This window comes from Prionailurus bengalensis, chromosome E2 (assembly GCF_016509475.1).
Source record: "Prionailurus bengalensis isolate Pbe53 chromosome E2, Fcat_Pben_1.1_paternal_pri, whole genome shotgun sequence".
Taxonomy (NCBI): Eukaryota; Metazoa; Chordata; class Mammalia; order Carnivora; family Felidae; genus Prionailurus; species Prionailurus bengalensis.
This window is the reverse complement of record NC_057352.1, coordinates 28,394,978-28,415,504: the sequence shown is the minus strand read 5'-3', so window position 1 is coordinate 28,415,504 and position 20,527 is coordinate 28,394,978. Positions and strand designations below refer to the sequence as shown.

The 20,527-nt window shown below is 44.2% G+C and overlaps 1 protein-coding gene across 1 annotated transcript in view; it reads left to right on the top strand.

Moving 5' to 3' along the window:
• Positions 1-20,527, top strand: part of LOC122494179 (nuclear receptor coactivator 5-like) — a 47,678-nt gene that overhangs the window by 26,272 nt on the left and 879 nt on the right. The window contains exons 3-9 of the mRNA XM_043599156.1: positions 2,731-2,811; positions 5,342-5,424; positions 5,575-5,701; positions 9,543-9,742; positions 12,670-12,945; positions 14,338-14,532; positions 17,199-17,345. Of these exons, the coding sequence (XP_043455091.1) occupies positions 2,731-2,811; positions 5,342-5,424; positions 5,575-5,701; positions 9,543-9,742; positions 12,670-12,945; positions 14,338-14,532; positions 17,199-17,345 (1,109 nt within the window). The remainder of the gene's footprint in view (positions 1-2,730; positions 2,812-5,341; positions 5,425-5,574; positions 5,702-9,542; positions 9,743-12,669; positions 12,946-14,337; positions 14,533-17,198; positions 17,346-20,527) is intronic.

Below are 20,527 nucleotides of genomic sequence, written 5' to 3'. Positions count from 1 at the left end.
GCTGACATTCTGGTCCTAGACTTCCAGCCTCCAGGACTCTGATGAATAAATTTCTGTGGTTTTAGCCATCCAGCTGATGGTGTTTTGCTACAGTGGCCTAAGCAGGCTAAGACTATGGATACACAGTTTGTTTTCCCATCCTCTTGTTGGACATTTCCCATTTTGGGCTATTACAAATGAAGATGCTGTGAACATTCATACACAAGTTTTTGTGTAGACATGTGCTTTCATTTTTATCGGGTCTAGGAATGGACTGGCTGGATTATGTGTTTCACTTTTTAAAAAGCTGCCAGACGATTTTCTGAAGGGATTATACCATTTTGCTTTCGGACTGTTGGCATATGAGAATTCTGGTTCTTCCACGTCAGTCTTTGCTCTTACTTAGGTGGTCCATCCAAAGGTAGACCTGGATGGCCTGCTGGGACATGACCAGGAGAGGCATGGAAAGGAAAGAAATCAGCCGTGTCACTGTGGAACCCTCTGCCATATTTGTTATGTTCTCGAATGAGAATTTTTTATGCTTACATGAATTTACTTTCCATAAAAATATAGAATGACTTAATATCTTTGTCCCTTATATTTGTCCTTCTTTTATTGCTGTTTGTTTTTGTTTTGTCTTGTTTTGTTTACTTGCAGACCTCCTGGGTTAATCCCAGAGTTTCTGGGCTATGGGATATTAGAGGGAGCCTGGGTTTTAGTGTCAGACACACCTGGGTTTGAATTTGGACTTTATTGCTTAGCTGTGTGTGGCAAGTCATGTAGCCTGACTCTCAGTTTTCTCATCTGTTTCTAAAAAGTGTGGGGAGGTTGACATTATCCAGCTTGTGTGGTTGTTATAAGGCTTAAATATAATGCATTTGAAAGCATCTTCGTTGAGCATGTTGGAAACTGTATTCATTTCCCAAGATATATGTGTAATTAGAAGTTCCATTTTCTATTTGACCTTCTACCCACTGAGTAGGAGAGGAATTGAAGTTTTAATGGGTGCCACCAATTAGCGGGAGGCCCTGAGGAGATGGCGAAATACAGTGGCATTGCCAGGACTTGGTGTAACCTTGCCATATTTAATAACATCCAAGCCTTCCTTTGGCCATCGTATTGTGAATATATTTCACGTGCCTGTTTATGTGCTTACACAAAGAAAATTCCTGCCTGAGTGTGATTCCTTTAAGCAGTCCATTTGGGAACCCCCAGCTTCCACGCTACTTGGGGGATGTTTTTAAGGAGGAGAAAAGGAACATACCGTGGCTCTGGGACGGATGTTTCTCAGGCCTCTGGGATCCCAGCCAGCATACGCGTCTGCCTCTCTCAGTGCTTGGGCTTCAGTGTTTGAGCGCAGGCCTTTTGGCCTGCGGAATCCTTTGTCCAGCTGGCTGAGGTGCGTTGAGTGCTTGGGGCCTTCCCTCCCATGGAGAAGTGGGAAGTTATTCTTTGATGGCTGGGGCAGACTGCTCATCTGATGTTACTGGAGTTTGAAAGGTTGTCCTGGTAGTCAAGTGGTTGGCATTAGTGTGGCCGGGATAGGCTGGGGTGGGAACTGCAAGGGGAGGGGATGGTCCCAGCGAGGCGGGAAATGTGGGTGTCAGTAGGCACTGGATTTGTTTTGCCAGGTGAGGGTGTCTGGGGGGCTTCTCTCCCCTGCCCGACCGCTGGGTTCCAAGTGTCCTGCAGCGTTTCTCCTTAGAGCCGGCTGGCTTTCTTGGCATCATTCAGTCTAGTTGCTAGGAAGCCGAATAAGGCAAATGCAACTTCCTTTTGACTTACTCACATTGAACCATCTGCTTATTCCTTCTCATGGCCTTCAAACTTGGCTAGGATCATTGAGAAGAGGGTCGAGTGGAGCATCTGTGCTCCTGATCCTTTTTGGAAAAGGAAAGCTTTCTAATAACTCTTTAACCCTCTCGGTCCAAATTCATAATAGTTAAATCTTGTTTAGCCCCTTGTTTCTTTCAGCTAACAATTGGGAACAGGCATTTTCTTCTTAGGTTTTGCCCCTTATTTTTGTCTTAGATTTAGATTTATGTTATTTGTTAACCACATGACTTTTAAATGAGGGGGACAGTGTCGACGTGTGTCAAATGCGTTTGGTATGTAAACATAACAGTGATCTTAATAGAGGACCTTTAGCACTTAGAATTGATGCACACAAATCATTTAAGCATGTTCTTTCATAAGCACCATTGTGGAGTTAGTGCCAGATACATTAAAGGTGGCAGATAATTCATGAAAATTTATGGTGATGTTGGTGGGAACATCTACCAAAGAGAATCTTAAAAAAAAAAAAAAACAAAAACCCACAGAGATTTTTTTTTTTTTTAATTACCAAACACCACCAACATTACATTCTTTTTTGTTGTTGTTTTTTTTTTGTTTTTAGTTTTAATTCAGTTCACTGGGGCAAATCACATTCATTATGTTGAAGCCCCTTTCTGCTGGTAAATTTATAATGGTCTTCTTTTCTTGTGACAGAACTGTGCCTTCAGTGGTCCACTCTGGAAAAGCAGTTGTGCAAACAAACTAGACAAAAATAGAAATAAGCATTACAAACTAGAATAGAGGCTCTGGGAAAAAAAAAAAAAAGTCTTGAGGAAAGCATTGTTTGAGTTTTTGAAATCCAGTTTAACTGAAGATTTAATCACCTCTGAGTGTACCAGGACTGTGGAAACTAATGTGTGGGCTATGGGAAATAATTTCTTCTTAAGTGTAATTTTGTCTTTGTTGGTTTTTTAGCAGCAAGCCGTATAAACCTTTGCTGCCGACTTCTTATTCTCCCCAAGAGGGCTACTTAGAGGAGGGTGAAGACATGCTAAGGTAAAGTTTTATTGTTGTGGCTCAATTTGCTAAAAGCTTTAGTAGTAATTTAGATGTGTTCTTACTGTGCAGACTTATGTGTTTGTTAAAATTGATGCTATTAATATTTGCTTTTTGGGAAGTCCCTCAGGTCAGCTTGATCATATTAAGCCATTCTGCTTTAACTTCTCCCTCTCCATAGTCGTTTGGACTCGAGTAACTAAAATAGACCTGCAGGCTGATGGGACTCGGGCACCCGAGCCACTCAGGGGAGCCCCATTTGGGTGACTGGCTGGCCCTTCACTCCCTTCTTCCACACCGCCCCACCTTTTTTGTGCTACCATCTAACCGTGCTCCGAATATGGAAATTTACTTTATTATGAGATGAATCAGTATTCTCGTATAATATAAAGTCACATAAAAATGGCTTATTCCGCCCCCCCCCCCCCCCCAGGAATAGATAAACAGATGTAAAAGTGTTTGATAGTAAAAAGTGAAAATCCCTTTCAGAACCCTCCCCGGCTTTTTCCCCCTTATTTTTAACCTGAAATGGCTCACAGTGCTATATTGTTCCAGAATTCGTTTCTTTCACATAACAGTGTGTGAGGGAGGATTATTCATCCTCGTTGTTTTTGACCACTGTGTAGTATTCCAAAGTATGTAAACCAGTTTTGAAGGTGGTCTTACTTAGTTTCCTGTGTCTTTTATATTCAGCTGTGGATTCTCTAAGTAACTAAGTAGGTAAATCAACATGGCACTTCAGGATTTTCGCTTTGGAGCTACCTCTGTAGTTTTGGTAAAAGCAGTTTTCCTTGAACTGTATTTGAATTGATTTTTATATGTATGAACCTTGACAGGGCCTCTCTCTTGCCTGCATTAAAGATGAGATTTGTGTCAGATTGGATTAATAATTCAAAATTGAAAAATGCCTTCCTCGACTGCGGAAGCACTTGAAGTGTAGAATTCAGGAGTGACTATTAATGGGGGTCAGTCTCTCTCAGGTAACATTTCCTGACAGTGAGGCTCAGAATACTTGCACTGGTAGGTGATCTTTGGAAGGACTGGTTTTCTTAGCTCTGGTGTGAAGGAAACCTGAAGGCAGAAATGGGTGATAGTGGCTCACATCTATTGAGGGCCTGCTCTGCATCAGACACTGTTCTAAGGGATTTACCTGCATTAACTCATTTAATCTTCATAGCAGTGCTTCCAGGTAGGTTCTAATAGCCCCATTTTACAGGGGGAAACTGAGACATGATGGTGTTAAGTAACTCGTTCAAGCTTACCCAATTAGTAAGTGACAGCACTGAGACTCCTACCTAGGCAGTTGCAAATTTCAGCATCACACTGCCTTTCCTGGGTGGCCACGTACCAGCTTCTGGGGCACTCCCCAACCCCGTCTAATTACTTAGCGTGGCGGTGGGCGGTTTACATACCACTTCGTTAAAAGAAAGTGTATGAAGTTTCAGGGAAAGCCAGCAAGAACACACCCTAGCAAGGGTTGGAGAAAGCAGGCAGCTTAAGAAATGGCCTCTGGAGTCAATGGTTAGTGTTTGTCAGAGATAGTAGACAAAGATAAAGCCTGCTTGAGGGGAGGAAACATTCTTGTCTAGCTCAGGATTCTCAAGCAGTAGGAGAGGCATGGATTCAAGCAAAAGCTTTGCCTCTAAAAGTCTGGAGCTACGTCTCTGCTGTGTCAGGAAATTGGATGTGGACAAGAACCCGAATGAAAATCGTACAGGGGCAGAGCAAAGGGATTGACGTTTGCTGGCAGCTTGCTGAATAGTCATGGTTCGACTGAGCGTGTTCCATGGCTGCTTTGCCATGCGGCATGATGCCCCTGGTGAGAAAGGAACTAATTGCTGCCTGCCGAGGTGGTTCTCTCCCTGGCAGGACATTCCTTGTGGACAGACACATTGGTGTCTGGATGCTGGAGAGCCGCAGTAAAAATGCCTGATTTAGGGTGTAGAGTGCACCGAATTCCCCCTTTCTTCTGTTAAATCACAGCAAAGGGGACTACTTTAGATGGCTAATAGATTACCCAGCATCTGTGCACTATTTTGCATGCCTTTAGCATGGGAAAATAGCTTGCTCACAGGAGCCGTAGACTGTTTAGGAGTAAAGTGAGCAGATCTTGTTGACTCATTTTTTTACCCATATCCAATGAAGACCTTCAGAGATAAGCACCTCAAAGGATACACACATCTGGTAAAATGATCTCTTCTCCTTTAAAATAAACACCTTGAAGTCTGAGTCTGTCTCTTTTCTGTATAGGTCTGACTTGACAAAGATCAGTGGCTCCATATAGTACTTTTCATCATAACAGGCAAGAGGAAGTGAATGGGAGGGAGCAGAAAAATCCCAGAAACTCACAGTGTTCTAAAATGAGCACAGATTATTGAGTGACTTTTTACCTCTGTGTAGACACAGCCTTTATTTTGGTGCATATGGATTGTGCTAGGTGGCCTGGTATTTATTTTTTTGGCTTTTGGGGACCCACTCATAGAGGGAAACTACGTTTGCACAAACTATTCTATTTTCATTCATCCAATAGCATTAAAGAATTACGGCAGAATGTGGCTGATTATTCAAAAAGGAATGAAGAGAACCATGAGCGATACCAGTCCACTCAGTTAGGTAAGAGTCTTGCTGAGAAGCTACTTCTCTTTTCCTCATCTGTTCCTTCTAGAGGGGTTGCCATTCACTTCCACTTTTGTAAAAAACCCTGAGAACCTTCAGTGATTGCCTTTGCCCTTGCGAAAACATGAATATGTCAATATTTTTTAGGGGATGCCAGCGGCAGGAACACATGGAAAGAAGAGCTTTTCCAGCACTTTTATCAAGTGGTTCAGAAAGCCCGTGATCAAGAGAGGCCTTCAGATTGCGTTATTGTTTCTATCAACAACGAACAGAGGTGTATATTTATTTCTTTTTATCCTGTCGAATGAGAATGTGTACAAATGGAATTATTAAGTAGGCAGCCTTACAATACATAAGTCACTGAGAGTTGAAAGACTTTCAAAATGTCGCTAGAACACTGCTCTATGAATTACAAGAATGTGCTGCTGGGTTTACCAAACTGGTGACAGAGGCATCTGGATGGGGAGGTTTCTGACAATGACTGTCTTACTCAGTTTTCTGTATTGCTTGACTTTTCTATAATGATTATCTATCAATTTTATAATCAGGAAAAAAAAAACAAAAAAAAACCAAGGCTATTTTCAGGGCTGGGTTCCGTGTGCCAGGCGCTATTCTAGGCTCTGGGGATACTTTAATGAACATAACAGACAAACGTTTGCCTTGGGGCACAGACAGTCTAGTGTAGGATGCCACAAATTGGCCTCACTGAAATTTCAGACAAGGGTTCCTCATTTCTTAGCTGCTTGTTGAATTCCTTTCAGCCTGCATCCTTGCTGTTTTTCCTTCAATGTGGGATGCCTTATCCTTCTTCTCCACCTGAAACTCATGCAGGCCAACTAACACTTGTTACTTGTGTAGGCCACCTAATACCTGTAACTCAGGCAGCTCACTTAAGCGCAGTTGTGGCCTGGTCACCTGCTCTCTTGGCTGTCTCCAGCTTGTCCTTTGGGTCCGTGTAGTGCCCTGACCTTGTGCACCATTGGCTGGCACTTGAAGGCAGACAGGGGACTTAGTGTGTGATGATAATTGTGTCTCGGGATTATGTAGGGTTTCGTAGTGCTTGGCAAGGAGCATGTAGACAAATGATTGGTTGGAAGCATACACACTTAACTCCAGGCTAGGTACTGAGTGAGTGAAACTGCACACCCCAGACATGATAACTAATCATTCCTGACCAGGAGACCAGGCATGCACAAAACATAACTCAGCATAAGGCAGCATTGGTTTTCTTTATGAGAAAATTGGCAATCTTAAAATGACTCAGAATTCTTGCTTATTCTGTGATATCTGCTTTACAGAAATCTAACTTATTTGTAGATATAGCATCTTTACTGGTGAAGTTTGTGAAAGCAAACTTACAGCTTCATCTCGTTTGGAGGGTATTTGGGTTGGATCTTGAGGGACAGCATCCTGGAAGAAGTGAGGTCAGTCATAGCATGGGGAGGGTGGGAGAGGCCAGTTCCTTTTACATTAGAAAATTATAGGGTTTCCCTTTAATAATTGAAAGACAACCAGACATGCCCTGGATTAAGCTGATCATCTGGTAATTCAAACCAGTTTTGAACAAGAGGCAGTAAGAGCTCAGCATGCACAGTAGCTTGGTTTTTCCTCAACATTTAGCAACTGTGGTACAATAGTTTGGATCAGCCAGGGAAACTGCGTTAATCTTTGACTAAATCAGTTTTCTCGGAACTTGTAGCAAGCGTCACGTCTGACCTGTAGCGCCTTGTACCGTTTTCAGAATTGTGGGCTCCGGCGCCGTTCGACTCCCGAACCCGGATGCCCTTGCTGCTCTCCCGTCTTCAGAGCCAGGCCTGCTGGGTGTTGATTGGAGTGCGGCACTGTGTGGTGGAGAGGAGTCCTCGAGATTGCTTTTCTTCTCCCCCTCCATCTGGGGTGGTATTCAGAAACCGCTCCTCCGCCCGGCATTCTGCAGTTCTGGCAGCTAGCCATGGATTAGGACCCTCAGTGGGTGCAGCTTAGGGACTCCTCTGCCGCACGCAGGCTGCATCTGCCAGGGAGTCCGAGAACTAGGCCACGCTGCCTGCTCTGTTGTCACTCTGATGTTGGAAAGATTTGCAGTGATATATTGGTTGCCTAAATTCATTCTTTTATACTCCAAAACAGTAATTAATTTTCAAATGATACCCTCCAGCATGAGTTATTATTGTGATAGTTTTAACTCATAGGCTCTCACTCTGTAAATATGAACCATGTCTTATTTTTCTTGTTTTCCTCTTGAATTTACTTTCTGCAATCATTTATACTCTCCTAAATCGCCTGGAAAGCATTTTTTCCTGCCATCATTTTAATTGTTTTTTAATTTTTTAAAGTTTATTTATTTTCAGAAAGACAGAGACAGTGTGAGGAGGGGAGGGGTAGTGAGAGAGGCAGAGGGAGAGAGGAAGAGGGAGAGGGAGAGCGAGAAGCCCAAGCAGGCTCCACACTATCAGCGCAGAGCACGATGTGGGGCTTGAACTCATGAACCATGACATGACCTGAGCTGAAATCAAGAGTCAGACACTTAACTGACTGAGCCACCCGGGAGCCCCTCATTTTAATTTTTAATTCACAGAACATGCATTTAATGTGTACCTGTTCTATGTAAAACTCTGTGCTAAAGCACAGTGAGGAACATACAGATAATTAAGTGGCAATTCCTCTTTTCTACCTCATGCAGCCTAATAAGATAAAACATGTGCTTAAATAACAAGTGGAAGATGGGGTATGTTAAGAGTTGTTCCTGCTCTAAGCAGAGGATACGTAAGAGGAGGAGTATACTACCATTGCAGGGTCCTTGGTTTCAGGGCTTAGTGTCATTTGTGGTTTCTAAGTTTTCATTCAGGTTTCTTTCTCTTTTTTTTTTTAGTCTTTAAATTTTTATTAATTTTGATTTTTTTAGAGAGAGAGAGCACTCGACCAAGCGCACGAGCTGCGGGGAGGGGCAGAGGGAGAGAGAGAGAATCCCAAGCATGCTCCCCACTCAACCAGGGGTCTGACGCAGGGCTCAGTCTCACTCCTGTGAGATCATGACCTGAGCAGAAATTAAGAGTCAGGTGCTCAACCGACTGAGCCGCCCAGGCACCCCTCTATTCAGGTTTCTGAGCAAGTATTGGGCACAAGGGAAGCATAAACCTGAAGGAGAGGTCTGGGGTAGATTCTTTATGACTTGAAGACTGAGGCTGAGAAAATGGGAGATGAGATGACTCTGGGGTTTGATCCCAGGTTGGTGATGGATGGTTGATATTAACTGAGATGGTTAACTCCAGCATTATCCATTTATTCTTTCTCTTTTTCTTTGCCATGCATTTATTTGTTTGTTTGTTTACATGCATTTATTTGTTTGTTTGTTTATTTGCTTATTTATTTAAGTAAACTCTACCCCCAATGTGGGGCTCAAACCTCATGATCAAGTGTCACATGTTCCACCATCTGAGCCAGCCAGGCACCCCTCATCTGTTTACTCTTCAGCAAGGAGTTGTCTCAGTGGCAGTGATCTTAAGAAATACTGGTCTGTCCCAGGAACTAATTGTAAATGAGCATTCTGTTATTTTTCTGAAGATAATAGTCTAACCTCTTCTTTACAATAAATCCTAAATTTTCTTTCATGTACTTTAAATTGAAATGACTTCATCAAATAACTCTGGAACGATTCCATTTTGAAAAATGCTGACCACATTTGTGGTGTGTATGCAGTGTATCATGTCATACAAAAACACGACTTTGACATACTTAACTTTCTTTATAAAATTCTGTACATAGTCAACCATCTGAGGACACCACATTTTCGGAAAGGAAAGTTTCCTTTGGGTAGAGTTGCCTCCAGTTCTCTTAACTGATCCCATCAGACAGATAATGTACTATTGGTTGTTTTCAGTGTGTCTAAGAATGAAAACAAGTTGTACAGCATGCATGATTTTTGAAAAACTACAGCATCTTTCACTTCACTTATCCAAGTTCAGTAAAAATATAGTATCTTACACTTCACTTACTTAAATTTGTCATCAAAATATCTATGGAACACCTGCTTGGTGACGTATTTTTTTTTTCCCTTTTGTTTGATTGAAAATAACCTACCTGTTTCTTGTGTGTGTGACGTTTTGTTTGTTTTTAAGGGACTACGCAACAGGCATAGGTCATCAGTTGCAGGATCATGGCCTTATGGTGGAAATGATTCACCTCTCCTCGGAATCGAGTCTTACGCGAGCACTCCAGGAAGTTAAAGATGATGGGTCCCCGTTTTGCATTCTTGTCGAACAGTCTAATGTAGAACTTTCCTCTTGCACCGTAATTATACTTGATGAGTCTATCAAAAGTAAGTTAAGCTTAATCTAGAACTATCACTTAAAATAGATCCTGCTTTAAAAATATAATAGTTTTTCTTTGTATGCTGGTACACTTTGAAGGTTCACATTTGTCAGTAACTAAACTGGATCTAGTTGAGGAAAAAGTGACTTGAAGTATCAGAAAATACTCTCCTGTGTATCAGAGGTGATTGAAACTTAAATCATCCTCATTGCTCCTTACTTGTCAGGATATATTGTGCAAAGTATTGTGTAAAAAGTCAATTCTCTCTCTCTCTTTTTTTAATGTTTATTTATTTTGAGAGAGAGAGCGCGCGAGCAGGTGAGGGACGGAGGGAGAGGGGGAATCCCAAAGCAATGGGGCTCGAGCCCATGAACCGTGAGATCATGACCTAAGCTGAAATTAAGAATCAGACGTTTAACCTACTGAGCCACCCAGGCACCCCCACAAGTCAGTTCTTTTTGACCAAATCTCACCACCATCTTTTCTATGCTCAATGGTAAGTCTAAAAGATGTTATGTTTATCGTCCTGTGCATTCTCTTAGACTACTTTTCTGCTGATTCTGCCTTTCCTGTGATATCTCAAACATTTCTTTATTCTTAGGCTCATGAGAGTGCACAAAAATGAACTCTCTTTTCGTCCCTAAAACACATAGACTTAGGCAGATGCACACATCCTAGACCACCCTCACCTTGCCCTCCTGGTCAGAGCTGCTGCTCCCAGAGAGGCATCTGCCTTGTGAAGGGCCCCTTGGCAGCTTCTCTGGAGTCAGATCCAGACGAGCCTAGGTGCTCTAGTCCTCGTCTTTCTAGAAGCTCTTGGCACCATTCTGTGCAGTCCACACTCACTTACTGAGTTCCTCATGTGTGCTAGGCACTGTCAACCCTGCTTCCTTCCTGTGCCCAGGTGAGCAGCAGCCGGGCAGGCTTCTCCCATCCCAGCTGTGTCTCCATAGCAGCGTATGGTTTTCACTGCTAAGTCAGGAGACCTTTCTCCTCGGCAGAGACCTACTGGAGTATGGGAGCTGGATTTATATCCTGCCTGTGACTTTGGAGCCTTCAGAGAAGTCGGTGTCAGATTGGTGTCCTAAAATCCAGCTGTAATGTTGAGTCTGGAAAAACAACAGTGAGGAACACTCGGCTTCCCATAGTTTTGAGGCTGCTAGGACGTCTTTTTTTCTGACCATTCCATTTACTTTTACGCTGTGTTGCAACCCACACCCACCTAGCCAGCTCTTGCAGAATACTGTTCCCACTATGGTTTTTTTTAAACATAGAAAATGTCTAATTTATGTTAAACAAATAATAAGACTAAACCACACTTAGGTTCGGAAAATTACGAATCCCCATCTCCGAGGGGTGGGAGTGGGGAACGGCTTGATCTGAATAGGTTGTGTAGAGGACTAATCACATGTGTTATGTTCATGCAAGATGGTTTAGGAAATCCTCACTGAAGTAAGTAGGTTGAATCATTGGTCGGATACGAAAACACTTTTCCAAAGCCAGCACTACTTAAAAAGCATGTGATCTATTTTTACCATGCTACACATTCAGAGAAGGGTTTCTTTTTCATGTCCACAATAGTATTAATAGGTTCATATTTCATTTCCTATCCATGGATTTAATTATTGAACTCAGATGATATGTAAAAAGAACACTGTTTTCTCTTATAAGCTACATCTGTTTTAGCAAAATTAGTCTTTGCTGGCCTCTCTTTCACATTGCTTTAGAGCTGACAGTTTGTTTTATACGTCACGTGTAGCCGTTATTCAGAAGCCCGTGGAGCTGCTCCTGTGCCGAGACAAACATTTAAGACAGACAATGAAACTTTAGCACGTGAAGGCAAATATGTATTCATATCTCGTCCTAAATGTAACCTTCATAAACACTGCTTAGGATTTAGCCAAATACCATAATCTCCATTGTAGCTCTGTAGTGCCCCTTGGGCCCTAAATTTTTCAGAAGTTGGTGATACGTGGCAAGACAGGGTGGGGCCTTCCATCTAAAATTAAACTTTGAAGAAGTCATATTCTCCATAGGTAAACCTAGGAGAGATCAGAAAACACCTATGCATTGACTGTAGCCATTAAAAGCCATTCCTGGTATCTAGAACTTATTTTATATGTGATATATATGTGACCTGACCTGGAAAGGCTTTTAACATGATTTAAGATCCCATGGGCCTGAGCCAGACTGCAGAACCACATAGACGATGGTGGGTTTCTCCCCAGGCTACAGTGGCAGAGCCTAGAAGCCCTGCACTGCAGGTCTGTCTGTGTCTGTCTGTCCATCTGCCTTTTATCAAAGTGTTACATACACAGAGTTAAAAGATAAGCACTAAAAGGTTTGCAGTGAAAACCAGCAGCCCCATTTCACACTTGCTCTCCTCTCTAAAGGCTCTGTTCTCTGCTTCTACTTGTTTCTTCTGTGGATCACACTCCTCTCAAGTCATCCACCCTGATCACTGAAACCAAATCAGACACCTTCACTTCTAGGATTTTTTTGCCCTTAAACCTTCCTAGTAGCCAGCAGTGGTTGAAGTTACATCCTGTCTTTTTTTTAGGCTAGATTTGCTTAGCGTTATGAATTCCCATTGATACACATGGCACCTGTTTGCTCTCTCTTTCCTTCTGTCTGTCTCTCTCTCTCTCTCATCAGCGTAGCATGAAGCTGTCCAGTTGTGAAAAGAGGGTTTGTGTGGAAATGGTAAACCAAGCGACACATGTTATAATTTTGAAATAGAATGTAATGTTTGATTTTGAAATCTGACCGGGCACCTGCTGCCGAGGGTCCCAGACCGTCGGATCAATAGGCAACCACATCGTACTGAAAGCTGACACAGTTTAGACGACATGTAGTTGGATTAACGTTATTTTCTGATTTTAAACGAAATCAGGGCGGCCGTTTGGTGTAAAGCCGGCTCTTTCTTGTCCTCAGTACATCGTCATATGCCTCTGGAAGATGCCCTGGTGCTGGTAGCTAAAGAATACAGGAGATATTTCTCTAAACGGGAGCAGCAGGAACATGCTGGAATTGCTCTGCAGGCTGGAGATCTCCTGGACGACTTCTTGGCTCGGGAGCACCTTCCCAGCTACTCTGTCCCTTTGGGCATTCAGCACCTTGTCTTCCTGTTGACTGAGGGAAAGCATTTGCGTGGGAATGAGTTGAACCTGCTCATTGACTACCTGAAGACCAGGAAAGGGCAACTGAACGGTATTTGGCACTGTCTCTCCCCCTTCCCCATTTTAAACCCCAGAAAATCCTTTTCTGCAAATTGCTATGTGAAAAAAACTAGGAAGTTTTTAATTTAATTGAGAGAATATACCTCTGTAATATAAAGGTGTCTGATATGAACATGTTCCGCATAGGAATTACACTATGTTAATGTTTAACTTTTATAGGCTAACATGCTTTTTCTCAAGCTAAGTTACCTTTTTTTTTTTTTTTTTTAATGTTTATTTACTTTTGAGACAGAGAGAGACAGAGCATGAACGGGGGAGGGTCAGAGAGAGGGAGACACAGAATCTGAAACAGGCTCCAGGCTCTGAGCTGTCAGCACAGAGCCCGACGCGGGGCTCGAACTCACAGACTGTGAGATCATGACCTGAGCCGAAGTCGGCCGTTTAACCGACTGAGCCACCCAGGCGCCCCCTAAATTACCTTTTGCATCAGATTTTTAATATATAAATAGGATGACTTCTCTATATAGGTGGACATGTGGGAAATAATTTCTCTTCTCTGTTGGTTTACTTTTGTGATTTGAAGTTTCAGCTTGTTAACTGAGACATTTGTAGGTTATTATTAAGTGTATGGTAAACACGAAGAAGCAGTTCCTAATCTTGAAGATTGTAAAGTGCATTTCAGTTATGAGCCAAACTCCTTAAAATGGAGACTTTTTAGTTGTTGTTGTTTTTAAATTTTTTTTAATGTTTATTTATTTTTGAGAGAGAGACAGAGTATGAGTGAGGGAGGGGCAGGGAGAGAGAGAGACACATAAGCAGGCTCCACACTCTGAACTGTCGGCACAGAGCCCGACGTGGGGCTCAAACTGACAAACTGTGAAATCATGACTTAAGCCAAAGTCGGACACCCAACCAATTGAGCCAACCAGGTGCCCCCAGTTCACTTGTTTTGAGTTAAGTATGAGAAGAAGATAATAACCACGTGTCCCCTGTGGGAAAACACAGCTGAGGTTCTAGGACCATGTTAAAACTTTAAAGAAATCCTTCATCTTATAAAATTCACAATGTATTTTACCTTTGTACATTTTTTATTGTACTTTCTCCGGGGTGGGGGTGGGGCTCATAAACTTATAACACAATAGGTTTTTTTTTTCCCCTGGGTGCCTATGTAATTGATTAATTGATTGACAGAAGCATATTAATGTTCTGTTACTTTCAGGTGTACACATAGTGATTTGGTTATTTGTATATATTGTCTAATGACCACAGTGAGTCTAGTTAACATCGTGCTTCTCTTTGATCGTAGAAACCTCTCAATCAGGGCAAGCGAAGGTCTTCCTTAAATTCCCGGAGTGTTCTTTGTGTAGCTTGCTGGCCTCTGTAGCAGACTTCTGGTGACCACTTGTTTTCTTCATTTTTCCAGGCTTTGAGACGCCCAAGTCTTTGGCTGGCAGTGATCATCCCTCATTTCAAGGCAGGAATACCCCAGTGGTGGGCAAGCCGCCTCCACTTCTTCCAACCCCTGGAAAGGGATCCTTCTCAGGCCCTCATCCCCCCTTTCCTGCCAGGCCCCCGTTGTTAGGGGACAGACCAGGAGGGGCCCTCCTTTCACTACCAGGTCAGTGCGTCCCTCTAGGAATAAGAGATAGCAGTAGCTCTGCTGCCTTTCTTTTTTTATTTTTTTTTTTATTATTATTTTTTTAATTTTTTTTTTTCAACGTTTATTTATTTTTGGGACAGAGAGAGACAGAGCATGAATGGGGGAGGGGCAGAGAGAGAGGGAGACACAGAATCAGAAACAGGCTCCAGGCTCCGAGCCATCAGCCCAGAGCCTGACGCGGGGCTCGAACTCACGGACCGCGAGATCGTGACCTGGCTGAAGTTGGACGCTTAACCGACTGCGCCACCCAGGCGCCCCTCTGCTGCCTTTCCAGGCATCGCCCTGAGAGAGCAGGACAGCTTAGAGCCATTGCCATGTTTGTTGTCATAGTCTGAGTGTTAAGATTTCAGAGGCCTGGGGGAGACACCTGGGGCTTCAGTGGATGCAATTCCTCTTGAATGAGTTGCCGAAGTTCAAGTTTTAACACAGGGAGCTCTCTTGTCAGGGTTGGTGGCCACATTTAGAATGGCTTACACGCAGTTCTCTTAAGAAGCACTCTGAATTCCATAGTGTTTTCGAGGCTTTTCTGAGCCCTTGGTGCTAAATAGTATCTGACATCTGCCTAAAATGAGGTTGTATTACTGTGGACTTTTTCCATTGTAAGTGACAGGGACCTAACTCAGTTAGCTTCAAACAAGGAGACCTGACTGGCTTCCATAACCGAAAAGCCCCACAGTTGACTAACTTCTGGCCGAACTGGATCCTGCTGCTCAAGCACGTTCATCAGACGTGCATCTCTTCCTCTGGGAGGACACGGGGTGTGGGACTAGCCACTTGGGGTACAGACTTCCAGTCAAGCCCAGTGTCTGGCCCTGGTTCCTGGGGCCCCGAGTGTCTGAGCCTTTCCTGTTTCTTGAAGATAAAGAGTTTTAACTCCTCTGCAGGCACCTGGGATGCAGCTACCTCTAATTAGTCACTTCCTTCTCTGTTCCTCATGTTTGGATGCTTTTGTCTTCTCTCGTGTTCTCCTTGTGTGTTAGCAGTGGCAGCAGGGAAGGAATGGATGAAAGTCTGCCATGTTAAAGACAAAGTTGGCAGAGAAGTCTGTGGAACGGTGGCTTTTCTCTTGGGCCTCGAATAAAACTTGGACCTGGGATGCATTTGGGCATGAGTCAAATATTGCTTTTGACTTTTATGTGAGCAGGGATTATTTTAGCCCCAGATTTTTCTTACAAGCATAGTATTATTCCACCTTGAGTATTATTGTGGCTCAGAATAGAGGGAATGTGCCCTCTTGCTTTGGTGGTGGTACTCATGTACATCTGTTATTGGCAAAGTCAGTCTCTGTTGAAGATCCACAGCCCCTAGGGACGAATATTTCTGTGCACCCCTCCCTTTCTGACCTGGCAACCTTCAGGATGATTGAGAGTATAGTTTCAGGTGTTCTTCATTCCTGACACAGCCTGGGCTTTCTTGCTGTCCTGTGTGTGTTCCTTCTTTCCTTCTGCCACTCTCACCATGCCTCCCTGTGCCTCGGCCAGCCCCTGGTCCACCTCTGGGCATTCTTACCACCTGGCTCCTGTGAGAAGTGAGTGAATTAAGAAGAGAAGGAAGGGCTTAGGAGGAGATCTTTTGCTCTGAGTTGCTTCTCATCCTTGCCAAAAGTTTCAAAACAAAATTCTTTCAGACCCTCAGAAATGGTTTGGTGTGAACTGTGGAAAAAAAAGCCCTGTTTGACAGGGTGAGGACTGGGCAAGGCAGACCAACTGCCCAAGAGAGAAGAGACAGGGTGCTAGACCATATGTTAGATCCCTGTGACTGTGTCCGGGCCAGTGTTCTAGGCGGATGGATGTTCGATCCTCAGGAACAGAGTGCTTCAGGTACGTTATAGATCTGCCTTTATGACCTGTGAACCTCACTGCTTCGGATGTTTGAGAAAATATATTCCAAGTGTCAAGACAGAACATTTGAAACTAAACCCACTTGTGAAAAGGTGAGGGTAGAGGACCAGGATGTCAAGACACGCGTGGACTAGACTACGGGTTTGCAAACTTCTTTCTTTATTTTTTTTTAAATGTTTTTATTTCTTTTTGAGACAGAGAGAGACAGAGCATGAGCAGGGGAGGGGCAGAGAGAGAGGGAGACACAGAATCCAAAGCAGGCTCCAGGCTCTGAGCTGTCAGCACAGAGCCCGATGTGGGACTTGAACTCATGGACTGTGAGATCACGACCTGAGCTGAAGTCGGACGCTTAACCGACTGAGCCACCCAGGCGCCCCCGGGTTGCAAACATCTTAAAGGGCCAGATAGAAATAGGTTATTTTTAGTGTTATAGGTTATATTTAGTGCAGGCCAAGAAGCAAAAATCAAGGATATTATGTACATACTTATATAACCGTTTAAAAATGAGAAAACTATCTCAGTTCGCAGTTTGTACCAAAACATACAGCAGGCTGGATTTGGCCCCCAGACACTAGTTTGCTGACTCCTGCACAACCACTGAGGCACAGTCTGGTCCCAGAGAGGACTTGGTAGAGCTCGGAGGAGCTGAGGTTTGTGTGTGTGGCAGGTGCTCCGTCCTCCGGCCCTTTCTAATGATTAAGGAAAAGTCCCTGTGGGAAGAGCAGCTGGAACCAGGTTCACCCTGTATCTTCCTGTTTATATTTTGGTGTCTGTGCTCTGCAGGATTGGTCAACCCCAAAGGTCTGTTTGTCCCTCCCCTGCTTCCAGCAGCCCCCTCCAGGAGACCTGTTCCTTTGCGATGCCCCCATCCCAAGCATGCGAAGCGCCCACTACTTGGGGAGAAGCCAGGCCTTCTAGCACCACCGCCAGGTGAGTAGGCAGGTGAGCTGTGAGTGGCATTCTGGGGTCATGCTGTCCGGTGGGAACTTTCTGCGACAGAGGAAATGTTCTACAGCCGTGTGGCCACATGTGGCTATTGAAGTGTGGCTGGTAAGACTGAGGAACTGAATTTTTAATTTTGTTTGATTTTAATTAATTTAAATGACTGTAGTCATGTATAATTACATAGTAGTCACATGCGGCTAGTGGCTACTGTAATGGTCAGAGTAGTTCTAGGCTATTGGACATGTCAAGAGGCAAAAGAGTGTCACTAAATTCCTGGTAGAAACTAATGCCTGTCTCAGTCTCTGAGCTTAAGACTTGCTCTGTGGTTAAGAAAGGAGATTACTTGGGGCGCCTGGGTGGCTCAGTCGGTTGAGCGTCCGACTCTGGCTCAGGTCATGGTCTCGTGGTCTGTGAGTTCGAGCCCCGCGTCGGGCTCTGTGCTGACGGCTCAGAGCCTGGAGCCTGTTTCTGATTCTGTGTCTCTGTCTCTCTCTGCCCCTCCCCCCCTCATGTTCCACCTCTCTCTCTCTCTCTGTCAAAAATAAATAAACATTAAGAAAGGAGATTACTAAGGGTCAGAGAGGTGTTAATGGGACACCAGCACTACTAGAAACTGTCCTTGACTATGACTATTCAGAAGGATTACAAGAAGCTGGCAAAGGGAGTATCTTCTAATGAGGTTGAGTGTCGTGTAATTGTGTGCCTGAGTATCCCTGACATTGTTGAGAGGTGTGCGCTTTGTTTCTGCTTGGCTCAAGGAGACGCACAGCCTCTCTGCTGCCTGGCAGAAGGACAGGAACCTGACCAGTCATATTTAAGGTACTGACTGATTGATACCCAGCCCAGAGGCTGCACGGGAAGAACGGCTTTTTCTCTGTCTTCCTTCTCAGTGCAGGCCTGGCCAGCTCTTCTCTGATGCTGCCTTCCCTCCTGTATGGCTGGGAGACATGAGGCCAGAGGCCCTCAAGTTTCCCCCAACCCCACTAAGGCCCAAAGGTGGTGGTAAGAGCTGAGATGCACTCTGGCTTAGGTGGAAGGCAGCCAAGGAGGCATTTTGCTGACTTCATTTCTAGTCATTCAGGCTTACCAAGCCTAAGTAAAGGCACTGCCCAGAGTTCCTCTTAGTTCACTGTTATGTTTGAGTTCTCTCCTGAGATTTGGTGCTGAAGCCCCAGGTCTTAGGAAAACAAGCCTTTGTCCCTCTTTGTTCTTTATACAAGAGACATTTTTCTTCCCTGCCCCCCCCTTTTTTTTAAGTTTATTTATTTATTTTGAGAGAGAGACAGCATGAGCAGGGGAGGGGCAGAGACAAGGAGAGACAGAATCCCAAGAAGGCTCCCTGCTGCCACTGCAGAGCCTGACACTGGGCTCGAACTCACAGACTGATATCATGACCTGAGCCAAGATCAAGAGTCAGATGCTTAACCAACTGAGCCACTCAGGCGCGCTGCAAGAAACATTTTTCTTGAAACGTACTGCCATTTAAAAAATTTTTTTCACATTTGTTTTTAAGAGAGAGAGAGAGAGAGAGAGAGAGAGAGAGCAGAAGCAGGGGAAGGGCAGAGAGAGAGGGAGACACAGAATCTAAAGCAGGCTCCAGGCTCTCAGCTGTCAGCACAGATCCCAGTTCAGGGCTCCAACTCACGAACCATGAGATCGTGACCTGAGCCGAAGGTGGACTCTCAACCGACTGAGCCACCCAGCGCCCCTGCCATTTTAAAGTTTTAATCCCTGGGTCACCTGGCTGTTTCAGTTGATAGAGCATGGGACTCTTGAACTCAGGGTTGTGAGTTTGAGCCCCACGTTGGGGGTAGAGTATACTTAAAAAAAAATAAGTTTCAGTCCTCTGTGTTTTAGTCAAACGTGGCTCTGCAAGATATACATTGGTGTGGTTGTGGTATAAAGGATAGATCTTTATAAAATGGTGGCAAGACATGGAATAGACGTAGGTCAGTGATTCCCACCCTTCTGGGAACCCAGACAATCTGTCTAATTCTGAAGTTCCTCATCTGACAGACCACATTTAGGGAAATTTTGAGAATTTTCCTTACCCCTAAGATGGCCCTCTTTGGCTTCTGAAGGCCGGCTCATCCCCAAATTCCAGGACTAATAGTTAGAGAAAACATTTTTTTAACGTATATATTTTTTAATGCTTATTTATTTGAGAGCAGGTGGGGGGTGGGGGACAGAGAATCCAAAGCAGGCTGCACGCTGACAGCAGAGAGCCGGATGCGGGGGCTTGAACTCATGAACCATGAAATTATGACCTGAGCTGAAGTCAGCCGCTTTAACCGACTGAGCCACCCAGGTGCCCTGGAGAAAAAGTTTTTAAAAAAACAAAAAGGAAAACAGGAAGCATGCCATTGCACGGTATAACCGTAATAGTTACCATGTATTGAATTCCTGTTGTGTCCCAGGCGTTGAGGTAATTTCATTTAGTCTTCAAGTAACCTTGTGGGCTAATAGTGAGATTATCTGTTTTCTACATGAGTCACCCAAGGCTCAGAGGGTGATTAGCCTGGATGAGGTCACATAGTGGTACGTGATGGAGTGGCGACTGCACACCAGCCATGAAGCTCCACACTCCGTGTTCTCACTCACCACACAATCCAAAAGGTCGTAGACTTTTGCTTGGATTTCAACCACAGCCTTCTAGTCACAGTGTAAGGGCTGCAGAGATTTTGAGGAAAGAGTGGCTGTGGTCAATGTGGGGCAGCCTTGGCGGAAGTCAGGTATTAGGGTACCTGAAAGGGAGAGGCACCCAGGTCTCCTGCTGATCGAGACAGACCTTTGAGTGAAGTGTTTATAACAGCACAGGTGGGGATGGGACTAGGTGTCCTCTAGCCCTTTGTAAGATGAGGGCTAGCACCAGGTGCCAGGATTAAATGAGATAATATGAATGAACAGCTTTTTTTTTTTAATGTTTATTTATTTTTTAAGGTGGGGGAAGGGCAGAGAGAGGGAGACAGAATAGGAAGTAGGCTGCAGGCTCTGAGCTGTCAGCACAGAGCCTGACACGGGGCTTAAACTCACGAATTGGGAGGTCATAACCTGAGCAGAAGTTGGATGCTTAACTGACTGAGCCACCCAGGTGCCCCTAATGAACAGCTTTTAAGACGCCCCAAGAATTACACATATGTCTGTCTGCTGGGGCTGCAGCTAGGTTA